General features: G+C 38.5%; 1 protein-coding gene across 1 annotated transcript in view; it reads right to left on the minus strand.

Moving 5' to 3' along the window:
• Positions 1 to 10,872, minus strand: part of LOC132780256 (F-box only protein 50) — a 16,568-nt gene extending 5,696 nt beyond the window's left edge. Inside the window, exons 1-4 of the mRNA XM_067473514.1 lie at positions 10,613 to 10,872; positions 4,384 to 4,452; positions 2,760 to 2,841; positions 1,135 to 1,230 (exon numbers count right to left, since the gene is read on the minus strand). Coding sequence (XP_067329615.1) covers positions 1,135 to 1,230; positions 2,760 to 2,841; positions 4,384 to 4,452; positions 10,613 to 10,784 — 419 coding nt within the window. The 5' untranslated portion in view covers positions 10,785 to 10,872. The remainder of the gene's footprint in view (positions 1 to 1,134; positions 1,231 to 2,759; positions 2,842 to 4,383; positions 4,453 to 10,612) is intronic.
• Between the last annotated feature and the right edge of the window lie 4,071 nt (positions 10,873 to 14,943).

The raw sequence follows: 14,943 nt of genomic DNA on the forward strand, positions 1-14,943 counted from the left end.
TATTATTATAATATATTATTATAATATAATAATATATATAATAATATATATTATATATTATAATATTATTATAATATATAATAATATATATTATTATATTATTATACTCATAAATATATTCCAATATAATAATAAAATATTATAATAGAATATTATAATATATATTATAATATAATAATATATAAAAATATAATAATATATATTATAATATAATATATAATGTTATTATATTATTATACTCATAAATATATTCCAGTATAATAACAATAAAATATAATAATATATAAAATATAATAATATATATTATGAGTATAATAATATTATATTATTATATTATTATACTCATAAATATATTCCAATATAATATTATAATAGAATATTATAATATATATTATAATATAATAATATATAAAATATAATAATATATATTATAATATATAATATATATAATATTATTATATTATTATACTCATAAATATATTCCAATATAATGATAAATAAATACTATAATAGAATATTATAATATAATAATATATATAATAATATAAAATTATCATATTATTATACTCATAAATATATTCCAATATAATAATAATAAAATATTATAATAGAATATTATATATTATAATATAATAATATATAAACATATAATAATATATATTATAATATATAATATATATAATATTATTATATTATTATCCTCATAAATATATTCTAATATAATGATAATAAAATATTATAATAGAATATTATAATATATATTATAATATAATAATATATATAAAATATAATATTATAATATTATATATTATAATATTATTTTAATATATTATAATAATATATTATAATATTCTATTATAATATTCTATTATTATTATATTGGAATATATATTATAATATTCTATTATAATATTCTATTATTATTATATTGGAATATATTATGAGTATTAGTATTGGGATATATTATGAGATTTGGAATAGGTATAGACAAGCGAAGAGAGACTGCAGGCATTTCCTTTTGCAGACTACATATCCCAGTACCCCTTGGTCGTGCATAACTGCTGCCCTAGACTACAAATCCCAATGCTACCGAACAATGTATAGAGCCATATGAGCAAAGGGCAGCCCTTTTACCAGTCCATGACGGTGATATCCGGCTGGTATTGATCCAGCAGCTCCTTCCAAAGTCCTTCGGCCAGAAGATCGACGGTTTGTTGCTTGACGCACCAGCTGCAAAAGGCAGGCAAAATGAGTGGGCCAAGGAGGACCACAGGGAGAACCACAAACAAGAGATAGATAGACAGATGGTTGACACAAGGAAAAGAAAGCCATGATGGAAGGAACTAACCCTCTCGGATGTGCTTTAACCAAGAAGGTGTCCTTTGCGGACTACATATCCCAGTATCCCTTGGCCAAGTGAGAAACATCACTCTCAGCCCATAGATCAGAATCAGGATGTATTGGGTTGGAAACACTATCTTGGATGTGCTTTAATTGAGAAAGCGTCCTTTGTGGACTACATATCCCAGCATCCCCTGGCCAGCATGGGTAAGGGACCTCTCCTCCCTCCTCCCTCTCTCACTCTCAGCCCATGGACCAGAATCAGGATGTATTGGGTTGGAAACACTATCTTGGATGTGCTTTAATTGAGAAAATGTCCTATGTGAACTGCATATCCCAGCATCCCCTGGCCAACATGGGTGAGGAACCTCTCCTCTCTCTCTCTCTCTCTCTCTCAGCCCATGGGCCAGAATCAGGATATATATTGGGTTGAAAGCACAATCTTGGGTGTACTTTAATTGAAAAAGTGTCCTATGTGGACTACATATCCCAGCATCCCCTGGTCAGCATAGGTGAGGAATCTCCCTCCCCCCCCCCCCTCTAAGCCCATGGGCCAGCATCAAGATTTACATTTTGTTGAAAGCACTATATTGAGGGTGCTTTAATTGAGAACGTGTCCTTTGTGGACTACATATCCCAGCATCCCATGACCAATATCAGTTTATATTTGACTGACACGTGGATAGGAAAGCTAAGATGGAAGGGAGTGACATTCATCAAAAAGGGTTAACACAGAAAGGTGTCCTTCTTCAACATGCCTTAGCCCAAAGAGTATATTTATTGGACTACAACTCCCAGTATCCTCTTCCCTTGCCCTTCTTTCTCAATCTATTGGCCAGAATCAGGATATATATTTGGTGGACACGCAGAAAAGATAGCCATATTGGAAGGAAGTGACCTTCTCAGACTTGGCTTCAACCCAAAAGTGTCTTTTGTGGACTACATATCCCAGCATCACTTGGCCAGCATAGGCGAGGGAACCGATTGATTGGCCAGAATCAGGATATGTTTGGGTAACACATGAAAGTAACAATGGAAGGAAGTGACCTTCTCAGACATGGCTTCAACCCAAGAGTGTCCTTTGTGGACTACATATCCCAGCATCCCCTGGCCAGCATAGGCGAGGGAACCAATTGGGCAGAATCAGGATATGTTTGGGTATCACATGAAAGTAACAATGGAAGGAAGTGACCTGCTCTGATGTGACTTCAACCCAAGAGTGTCCTTTGTGGACTACATATCCCAACATCCCCGATCAGCATGAGCGAGGAACCGCTCTCTCAACCTTGGTTATATTTAATCACACAAGGGGAAGAAAGTCATGATGGAAAACTTTCCTGAACATGACTTAACCCCCTCCCCCAAATATCCTTTCTGGACTACATATCCCATTATCCCTAAAAAACCCAAACACTCACCTATATTGCGGCAATGCAAAGGGAGTTTCCGACTGATCCGACGGGAGCCTTTCGGTGCTAATTTCCCAGCCTTTGAAAATGTCTGATCGGGGAGATAGAACGAAAAAGACCCCCCAAAAAAGGATATTAAAAAGGTCAATTTAGTCCTGTAAACATCTGAATCCAAAATGCAGTTTGATGTTGCTTTCAATGCCAATGGCTCAAGGCTATGGAATCCTAGGCTGTGCCATTGAAAGTGACATCAAACTGCACTAATTCCTCCAATACGGATGCATCCTAATGTCTAGTCCCAGGGCCAGAGAAGCAGATGGCGGAAACAGAAGAACAGCCTGCCTCAGGGGAGCGTGCTTGCTCCGTCCATGTTCAACATCTACACAAATGACCAGCCACTGCCAGAAGGGACAGAGAGATTCATCTATGCTGATGATTGTGCCATCACCACTCAAGCAGGGAGCTTTGAGATGGTAGAACAGAAGCTCTCCGAAGCTCTAGGTGCTCTTACTGCCTATGACAGGGAAAACCAGTTGATCCCTAATCCATCTAAAACACAGACATGTGCCTTTCACCTTAAGAACAGACAAGCATCCCGAGCTCTGAGGATTATTACCTGGGAAGGAATCCCACTGGAGCATTGCAGCGCACCCACATACCTGGGAGTCACTCTGGACCGTGCTCTTAACTACAAGAAGCACTGCCTGAACATCAAGCAAAAAGTGGGTGCTAGAAACAATATCATACGAAAGCTGACTGGCCCAACCTGGGGATCACAACCAGACACAGTGAAGACATCTGCCCTTGCGCTGTGCTACTCTGCTGCTGAGTATGCATGCCCAGTGTGGAACACATCTCACCACGCTAAAACAGTGGATGTGGCTCTTAATGAGACATGCCGCATTATCACGGGGTGTCTGCGCCCTACACCACTGGAGAAATGACACTGCTTAGCCGGTATTGCACCACCTGACATCCGCCGGGAAGTAGCAGCCAATAGTGAAAGGACCGAGGCAGAGACATCTCCAGCTCATCCCCTGTTTAGGTATCAGCTAGCACGTCAACAACTGAAATCAAGACATAGTTTTCTAAGATCTACAGAGACACTCACTGGAACACCTCAGCAAGCAAGAGTCCAAAAGTGGCAGGCTCAAACCTGAAACTCAACCAATGGCTGATACCAAATGAGAGACTCCCGCCTGGGCACACAGAAGACGGGGTGACTTGGAAGGCGCTGAACAGACTGCGCTCTGGCACCACGAGATGCAGAGCCAGTCTTAAGAAATGGGGCTACAAAGTGGAGTCCATGACATGCGAGTGTGGAGAAGAGCAAACCACTGACCACCTGCTGCAATGCAACCTGAGCCCTGCCACAGGCACAATGGAGGACCTTCTTGCGGCAACACCAGAAGCACTCCAAGTGGCCAGAGACTGGTCAAAGGACATTTAATCCACTACCAAGCTTGCAAACTTTGTGGTCTGTCTGTTTGTTTGTTTGTTTGTCCTGTTAAAAATGTAATACAACTGTCTTGGTTGCTCCTGACACGATAAATAAATAAATGTCTAGAAATCCCAAACAAACCTGGACAAACCCTATTTGAGTCCATACAAACACCCCCAAAAAACTACCCACCTTTGGAGTCTGGAAGCTTGCAATTTTGCTGTGGTTGGCAAGGAGGAGCGGGCTCCGAAACATTCACCCCTGCGTCAAAGAAAGCAAAAATAATATTGATCTCCCCACATTTATGAATTATGCTAAATGCAACTCTCCGCCACTTGTGTTGTCGAAGGCTTTCATTGCTGGAATCGTTGGGTTGCTGTGAGTTTTTTGGATCCTGTGGCTGTGTTCCTGCAGCATTCTCTCCTGGCGTTTTGCCTACATCTGTGGCGAACGGCATCTTCAGAGGTCTGTTGGAAATGAGGCAAGTGGAGTATATATGTATCTCTGTATATCTGTGAAATAATGTCCAGGGTCGGAGGAAGAATCCTTGTCTGTTTGATGCAAGTGTGGATGTTGCAATGAGCAAGCTTAAATAACAACAACAACAACAACAACAACAACAACTTCTTTATTTATACCCCACCACCATCTCCCCAAGGGATTCGGAGCGACTTACACGCGGCCAAGCCCAACAACACATAAATAAAAACAACAATAGCATTGAGTAGCATTGAGTAGCCATGAAATATGCAAAGTCAATCGGTGAGGGTCTCTGCATAGAGATAGTGAAGCAAGTGCAATGTAGATATATCTGTGGAAGAAAGGACCCTTGTCTGTTTGAAGCAAGTGTGGCTGTTGCAATGAGCAAGCTTAAATAGCACTGAGTAGTCATGAAGTTTGCAAAGTCAATTAGTGAGGTTCTCTGCATAGAAGTAGCAAAGCAAGTGGAGTGTATACACTGTGGAATAATGTCCAGGGTGGGAAAAAGAACCCTTGTCTATTTGAAGCAAGTGTGGATGTTGCAATGAGCAAGCTTGAATAGCACTGAGTAGCCACGAAGTTTGTAAAGTCAATTAGTGAGGGTCTCTGCATAGAAGTAGCAAAGCAAGTGGAGTGTATACACTGTGAAATGAGGAAAAGAACCCTTGTCTGTTTGAAGCAAGTGTGGATGTTGCAATGAGCAAGCTTAAATAGCACTGAGTAGTCATTAAGTTTGCAAAGCCAATCAGTGAGGGTCTCTGCATAGAGATAGTGAAGCAAGTGCAGTGTAGATATATCTGTGGGAGAAAGGACCATTGTCTGTTTGAAGTAAGTGTGGCTGTTGTAATGAGCAAGCTTGAATAGCACTGGGTAGCCTTGAAGATGCAAAGCCAATCAGTGAGAGTATCTGCATAGAGATAGTGAAGCAAGTGCAGTGTAGATATATCTGTGGGAGAAAGGACCCTTATCTGTTTGAAGCAAGTGTCAATGTTGCAATTTGCAAGCTTGGTTAGCATTGAGTTGCCTTGAAGCTGCAAAGCCAATCAGTGAGAGTCTCTGCATAGAGATAGTGAAGCAAGTGGAGTGTGTGTATATGTGTCTGTCTATCTATCTATCTATCTATCTATCTATCTATCTATCTATCTATCTCTGGGAGAAAGAACACTTGTCTGTTTGAGGCAAGTGTGGATGTTGCAACTAGCTTGAATAGCATTAGGTAGCCTTACAGCTGCAAAGTCAGTCAGTGAGAGTCTCTGCATAGAGGTAGTGAAGCAAGTGGAGTGTGTGTATGTGTATCTATCTATCTATTTCTGGGAGAAAGAACTCTTGTCTGTTTGAGGCAAGTGTGGATGTTTTTGCAAGCTTGAATAGCACTGGGTAGCCTTACAGCTGCAAAGTCAGTCAGTAAGAGTCTCTGCATAGAGGTAGTGAAGGAAGTGGAGTGTGTGTGTGTATACACACATACATTTGTGGAATAGTGCCCACGGTGGGAGAAAGATCCCTTGACTCTTTGATGCAAGTGTGGATGTTGCAATGAGCAAGCTTGAATAGCACTGAGTAGCCAGGAAGTTTGTAAAGTCAATCAGTGAGGGTCTCTGCATAGAAGTAGCAAAGCAAGTGGAGTGTATACACTGTGGAATAATGCCCAGGGTGTGAGAAAGAACCCTTGTCTATTTGAAGCAAGTGTGGATGTTGCAAAGAGCAAGCTCAAATAGCATTGAGTAGCCATGAAATTTGCAAAGTCAATCAGTGAGGGTCTCTGCATACAGGTAGTGAAGTAAGTGCAGTGTAGATATATCTGTGGGAGAAAGGACCCTTATCTGTTTGAAGCAAGTGTCAATGTTGCAATTTGCAAGCTTGATTAGCATTGAGTTGTCTTGAAGCTGCAAAGCCAATCAGTGAGGGTATCTGCATAGAGATAGTGAAGCAAGTGGTGTATATACATCCCTGTGGAATAATGTCCAGGGTGGGGGAAAGAACCCTTGGTCTGTTTGAAGCAAGTGTCAATGTTGCTATTTGCAAGCTTGATTAGCGTTGAGTAGCCATGAAACCGCAAAGTCAGTCAGTGAGGGATTCTGAATAGAGGTAGTGAAGTGTGTGTGTACACACACACACAGTTGTAGAATAGTGTCCAGAGTGGGAGAAAGAACCATTGTGTGTTTGAAGCAATGAGCAAGTTTAAATAGCATTGAGTAGTTATGAGGTTTGCAGAGTCAATCAGTAAGGGTCTCTGTATAAAGGTAGTGAGGCTAGGGGAGTGTGTATGTTATAGATCACTGTGGAATAATGTCCAAGGTGGGAAAAAGAACCCTTGTCTGTTTGAAGAACGTGTATTTCAATAGCAAGCATGATTAGAATTGCCATGAAGTTAGCAAACTCAATCAGTGAGGGTATCTGCAGGCAATCAAGTGCCAGCAAACACCTCCCAAACAGAGGGAGCCTCCAGGCAACAAGAGCCAGGCTACCTCTATGCAGATACCCTCGCTGGTTGACTTTGCAAACTTCATGGCAACTCAATGATATTCAAGCTTGCTCATTGCAACAGTCACGCTTGCTTAAAATTACAATGTTTCTTTCTCTCACCTTAAACATTATTCCTTAGCTATGTATACACCCCACTTGCTTCACTGCCAGCAGAACCTCTGAAGATGCCACTAGCCACAGATGCAGGCGAAACATCAGGAGAGAATGCTGCTGGAACATGGCCACACAGCCCGGAAAACTCACAGCAACCCTATGCTCCACTGTCCCTTTAAGTGAGAACTGCTCCAGCAAACCCAGGGAATTATTGATGCAGTTTGACATCACTGTCGGAATTGCTGTGAATCGGTGCTATGGAAGGCTGGGAGTTGTAGTTTTGGTGGGAGAAAGGCCTTGTAAAACCACATCTCCCCAGATCCCATAATTATTGAGTCACGGCAGTTCAATGTGGGGTCAAACTGCAATCGTTCGACTGTGTAGATGCAAACCAACCGGTTTTGGGGGCGGCACAGAAAACAGTCATGCAATGTCATCTGTTGTGACTGTGTGTTGTTTTTCCTGCCAGGGAGGTGTCTGTCTGTCCAGAGATTGACATGCAGTTTAGGAAAGACATTGGCATTGAGTTACTGTCATTTCGCTGTTGTTGTCTTTGGTATACGGATTAGGAGAGAGCCAGGGTATCAATGGATTTATTGCCTTGATTACTTACTTACTTACTTAGGCGATCCCTCATAGTCCGAGGATGATGGTCCTCCAAGTTCGGTGTCCTGGGGGTGGGTCCGTAGGTGGCTGTGGAGCCCTCTTCTTGACCCGCATCTTCTCCCACAGTGAGCGCATTGGTCTCCAGGTGGAAGGCGGTCTTGGTCGGGGTTGGCTTGACGCGCCTTCCTCTTGGCACGTTTCTCTCTTTCGCCCTCCATTTGTGCCTCTTCAAATTCTGCAGCACTGCTGGTCACAGCTGACCTCCAGCTGGAGCGGTCAAGGGCCAGGGCTTCCCAGTTCTCAGTGTCCATGCCAGAGCTTTGAGCCCATCTTTCAATCTCTTTTCCTGCCCACCCACATTCCGTTTTCTGTTCTTGAGTTCAGAGTAGAGCAACTGCTTTGGGAGACGGTGGTCAAGCATCCAGACGTGGCCGGTCCAGCGGAGTTGATGGCGGAGGACCATCACTTCAATGCTGGTGGTCTTTGCTTCTTCCACCACGCTGACATTTGTCCACCTGTCTTCCCAAGGCATTTGCAGGATTTTCCGGAGGCAGCGCTGATGGAATCGTTCCAGGAGTTGCATGTGACGTCTGTAGACAGTCCACGTTTCGCAGGCGTATAGCAGGGTTGGGAGGACAATAGCTTTATAGACAAGCACCTTGGTATCCCTACGGATGTCCCAGTCCTCAAACACTCTCTGCTTCATTTGGGAAAATGCTGCACTCACAGAGCTCAGGCGGTGTTGTATTTCAGTCTCAATGTTGATGTCTGTAGACAGTCCATGTTTTGCAGGCGTATAGCAAGGTTGGGAGGACAATAGCTTTATAAACAAGCCCCTTGGTCTCCCTACGGATGTCCCTGTCCTCAAACACTCTCTGCTTCATTCGGAAAAATGCTGCACTCACAGAGCTCAGGCGGTGTTGTATTTCAGTCTCAATGTTAATGTCTGTAGACAGTCCACGTTTCGCAAGTGTAGAGCAGGGTTGGGAGGACAATAGCTTTATAAACAAGCCCCTTGGTCTCCCTACGGATGTCCCGGTCCTCAAACACTCTCTGCTTCATTCGGAAAAATGCTGCACTCACAGAGCTCAGGCGGTGTTGTATTTCAGTCTCAATGTTAATGTCTGTAGACAGTCCACGTTTCGCAAGTGTAGAGCAGGGTTGGGAGGACAATAGCTTTATAGACAAGCCCCTTGATATCCCTACGGATGTCCCGGTCCTCAAACACTCTCTGCTTCATTCGGAAAAAATGCTGCACTCGCAGAGCTCAGGCGGTGTTGTATTTCAGTCTCAATGTTGATGTCTGTAGACAGTCCATGTTTCGCAGGCGTAGATTAGGGTTGGGAGGACAATAGCTTTATAGACAAGCCCCTTGATATCCCTACGGATGTCCCGGTCCTCAAACACTCTCTGCTTCATTCGGAAAAAATGCTGCACTCGCAGAGCTCAGGCGGTGTTGTATTTCAGTCTCAATGTTGATGTCTGTAGACAGTCCATGTTTCGCAGGCGTAGAGCAGGGTTGGGATGGAAATAGCTTTATAGACAAGCACCTTGGTCTCCCTACGGATGTCCCGGTCTTCAAACACTCTCTGCTTCATTCGGAAAAATGCTGCACTCGCAGAGCTCAGGCGGTGTTGTATTTCAGTCTCAATGTTGATGTCTGTAGACAGTCCACGTTTCGCAGGCATAGATTAGGGTTGGGAGGACAATAGCTTTATAGACAAGCACCTTGATATCCCTACGGATGTCCCGGTCCTCAAACACTCTCTGCTTCATTCGGGAAAATGCTGCACCGAATGTATTTCGGTGTCGATGTTGACTTTGGTGGAGAGGTGGCTGCCAAGGTAGCGGAAATGGTCCACTATTGTGTGTATTTGTATGTGTGTGTTTGCATATATGTGTGTGTGGTTTTGTAATGTATTATATTTTTTTGGCTTTTCAAGTCTCTTCTGCTGTGTTTTTCAGTGTTTTCATGAGTGATGGTCACTCATTGGCTTGATATGCGTATTGTGTCCAAATTTCGTGTCAATTCGCCCAGTGGTTTTTAAGTTATGTTAATCCCACAAACGAACATTACATTTTTATTTATATATATTATATTATATTATATTATATTATATTAATTATATTATATTAATATAATATCAACACTAGGATAAGATCAACTATTGCCATTGAAGTTGCCGCTACACTGTGGAATAAAAGCAGTTCTGTCACTGCCATTTCTCAATGTAATAGGATTCTGGGAGTTGTAGTTTTACAAGGCCTTTGCTCTCATCTGGCAAAGACCACTAGTGCTTCGCCAAACTATAACTCCCACAATTCCATAGTCTCTGAGCCATGGCATTTAAAGCAGCTCAAACTGCATTAACTCTATAGTGTTGAATGCACCTAAGTTTTATGATGTTTATGTTTATGATGTTCCTGTCTGCTGAGAAAGAAAACCCAAACTACAACTCCCAGGATGCGATAGCATTGAGCAAGGGCAGCTAACACAGTATCAAACTGTAGAGTTATAGAACTGGAAGAGACCCCCAAAGGTCATCTAGTCCAACCACTGCTATATAGTAAAACCCAATCAAAGCACTCCTGACAGATGGCCATCTGCACCTGCTTAAATGCAACCATTGTGGGTCAAGTTTGGCCCTCCAGGTGTTTTGGACTTCAACTCCCACAATTCCTAACAGCCTGCCGGCTGTTAGGAATTGTGGGAGTTGAAGTCCAAAACACCTGGAGGGCTACTCCATGCATTGCTTACCTTCAGGGTTGGGGTTCTGCAAAAGGTTCCTTTGGAAGGGTTTCCGCTTCCATAAAGCCTCCCAGTCTGGATCTTTGGGGAGTGGGACCCCTTTCGCCCTCAGGCCCCATTTGGACTCAAAGCGCTGCTCCCAATCAGGGGACCCCAAAGCCTCCTTTTGGGGGGCTGCCATGAGTGCCAGGCCTTTCCAATGGGAAAGGTAAGGAGACCGCACAAGCACCCACAGGTTGCTCCTCTGGGCAGGTGAAGCAGGCCCTTCCCTTGCAGGAACAACACACACACACACACACACACACAAACCCTGTGATTTATAGAAGGAACTCAACCTGAACCAAACATTGGGAGGAGGCCTTAAGTAGAGCTTTTTGTACAAAGCCAGCCCACAATCCCCACCCTGTTGCATTCGAAAGCCTTGAGGGCAAGCTTGAGGTCATCTAGACAGACCTGATTGGGCTGATGTCAACATCGATGGCGTACACAGCTGTTGATTACATTTATTTATCATAATTGTTGTGATATATTGTAGTATTAGTATTAGGATATGTTATTATTATTATTATTGTTATTATTGTTATTATTGGGTTCTATTATTATTATTATTATTATTATTATTATTGGGGTATATTATATTATTACTAGTATTAGTAATAGGATTTATTATTATTATTATTATTATTATTATTATTATTGGGTTATATTATATTAGTTGTAGTATTAGTACTGGGATTTATTATTATTATTGAGTTATATTATATTAGTAATAGTATTAGTACTGGGATTTATTATTATTATTATTGGGTTATATTATATTATGAGTCGTATTAGTACTGGAATTTATTATTATTATTATTATTATTATTATTGAGTTATATTATATTATGAGTCGTATTAGTATTGGGATTTATTATTATTATTGGGTTATATTATATTATTAGTAGTATAGTATTAGTACTATGATTTATTATTATTATTGAGTTATATTATATTAGTAATAGTATTAGTACTGGGATTTATTATTATTATTGGGTTATATTATATTATTAGTAATAGTATAGTATTAGTACTGGGATTTATTATTATTATTGAGTTATATTATATTAGTAATAGTATTAGTACTGGGATTTATTATTATTATTGGGTTATATTATATTATTAGTAATAGTATAGTATTAGTACTGGGATTTATTATTATTATTGAGTTATATTATATTAGTAATAGTATTAGTACTGGGATTTATTATTATTATTGGGTTATATTATATTAGTAATAGTATTAGTACTGGGATTTATTATTATTATTATTATTATTGAGTTATATTATATTATGAGTCGTATTAGTATTGGGATTTATTATTATTATTGGGTTATATTATATTATTAGTAGTATAGTATTAGTACTATGATTTATTATTACTATTATTGGGTTATATTATAATATTAGTAGTAATAGTACTGCAATTGATTATTATTATTATTGGGTTATATTATATTATTAGTAGTATTAGTACTGGGATTTATTATTATTATTATTATTGAGTTATAATTTTAGTAGTATTAGTACTGTGATTGATTATTATTACTGGGTTATATTGTATTATTAGTAGTATTAGTACTAGGATTTATTATTATTATTATTATTGAGTTATATTATATTATGAGTCGTATTAGTATTGGGATTTATTATTATTATTATTATTGGGTTATATTATAATATTAGTAGTATTAGTACTGCGATTATTATTATTGGGTTATATAGTAGTGTTAGTATTGGGATTTACTATTATTATTATTATTGAGTTATATTATATTGTTAGTAGTATTGGGATTTATTATTATTGGGTGATATATTATTAGTAGTATTAGTACTAGGATTTATTATTATTATTGGGTTGTATTATATTATTAGTAGTATTAGTACTGGGATTTATTATTATTGCGTTATATTATATTATTATTAATATTAGTAATAGGATTTATTATTAATATTATTATTATTGCGTTATATTATATTATGAGTCATATTAGTACTGGGATTTATTATTATTATTGGGTTATATTATGAGTCCTATTAGTACTGTGATTGATTATTATTATTATTGGGTTATATTATATTATTAGTAGTATTCATATTGGGATTTATTATTATTATTGGGTTATATTATATTATTAGTAGCATTGCTACTGGGATTTATTATTATTATTGGGTTATATTATATTATTAATAGTATTGCTACTGGGATTTATTATTATTATTATTATTATTGGGTTATATTATTAGTAGTATTAGTACTGGGATTATTATTATTATTATTATTGGGTTATATTATATTATTAGTAGTATTAGTACTGGGATTATTCTTATTGTTGTTGTTGTTGTTTATTGTTGTTACCAGACCTGATTAGTCTAATGTAAACCTAGATAGCATATATTATACAGCTGTTGATTACATTATTTATTGTTATTATTGTGATACATTATAGTATTAGTATTGGGATGTATTGTTAGGATATGTTGTTATTGGGTTATATTAAATTATTAGTATTATATTATATTAAATTATTAGTAGTATATTGTTGTTGTTACTGTTGTTGTTGGATATTATTACTATTAATACTGAGATATTATTGTGTTTATTATTGTATATATTATATTATTAGTAGTATATTGTTGTTACTGTTGTTGTTGAATATTATTACTATTAGTACTGAGATATATTATTATTACGTTTATTATTGTATATATTATATTAGTAGTAGTATATTGTTGTTACTGTTGTTGTTGGATATTATTACTATTAGTACTGAGATATATTATTATTACGTTTATTATTGTATATATTATATTATTATTATTAGTATATTGTTGTTGTTACTGTTGTTGTTGGATATTATTACTATTAATACTGAGATATTATTGTGTTTATTATTGTATATATTATATTATTAGTAGTATATTGTTGTTACTGTTGTTGTTGAATATTATTACTATTAGTACTGGGATATATTATTATTACATTTATTATTGTATATATTATATTAGTAGTAGTATATTGTTGTTACTGTTGTTGGATATTATTACTATTAATACTGAGATATTATTACGTTTATTATTGTATATATTATATTATTAGTAGTAGTATATTGTTGTTGTTACTGTTGTTGTTGGATATTATTACTATTAGTACTGAGATATATTATCATTACTTTTACTATTATTGTCATTATTGGGAAGATCTTAATACTATTAGTATTGGGATGTATTACTAAGGTAAACATAAAGGTTTCCCTTGACATTTAGTCTAGTTGAGTCCGACTCTAGGAGTTGGTGCTCACCTCCATTTCTAAGCCGAAGAGCCAGCATTGTCCATAGAGACCTCTTAGGTCATGTGGCCGGCATGACTGCATGGAGTGCTGTTATTTTCCCGCAGAAGCGGTACCTATTGATCTACTCACATTTGCATGTTTTCGAACTGCTAGTTTGGCAGAAGCTGGGGCTAACAGCAAGAGCTCATGCCGCTCCCCGGATTCGAACCTGCGACCTTTCGGTCAGCAAGCTCAGCAGCTCAGTCTCAAACAATTCAACTGCTGCCACCAAAACAAAGTTTCTGGAGTAGAAATGTTCCTCTTGCAAAGAACAAAGTTATGGCAGTTTAATCAACTTTTCCCATGTTTGCATAATAGAACCCATTAGGCAATGACATTGATAACCCAGGTCATTGAGGCCATCCAGACAGACATGATATGCCATCTACGTTGACATCAGGTCTATCTGGATGACCTCAAGCTTGCCCTCAAGGCTCGAATGCCGTTCCCACACTCCTTAGAGTTACAAAAGTCCAGATTACCTGGTCACTGAATGTGAGCAAAGCCCTTGCTCTCCCCACCTCATTTTTAAAGAAGTATTTTTCTTTAAATTCCAAGGAGAGCGAAACCACGCAGCAAACAGGTTCTGCAGGTGACAGGTAACACCTGGCCAAACCCAGCGGAAATTGCAGGAATCCATGACTGGGGCCCAAGGCATTTGGATCACCTGCACAGGTACGCCCACCCCACACAGTCATAGTGTGTGTGTTTTTTTGCTTCCCTCATTCATAGGAGAGCTTTGCCTTTAACAGACTCCACCCTGACCCTTTTTCACCTGGCCTTCCACCACACCTGACAGGTAGACCCCACTTGATGTCTATAATGTTATCATAGAGATGCACAGGTAAGTCCACCCCAAGATGAATAGTATGTCTTTGGATTCCCTCATTCATAGGAGAGCTCAGCCGTTAACACACCCCACCTTGACACCTTCAACACCTGACAGGTAGACTCCACCTGATGTCTAT

This window comes from Anolis sagrei, chromosome X, assembly GCF_037176765.1.
Source record: "Anolis sagrei isolate rAnoSag1 chromosome X, rAnoSag1.mat, whole genome shotgun sequence".
Classification (NCBI taxonomy): Eukaryota; Metazoa; Chordata; class Lepidosauria; order Squamata; family Dactyloidae; genus Anolis; species Anolis sagrei.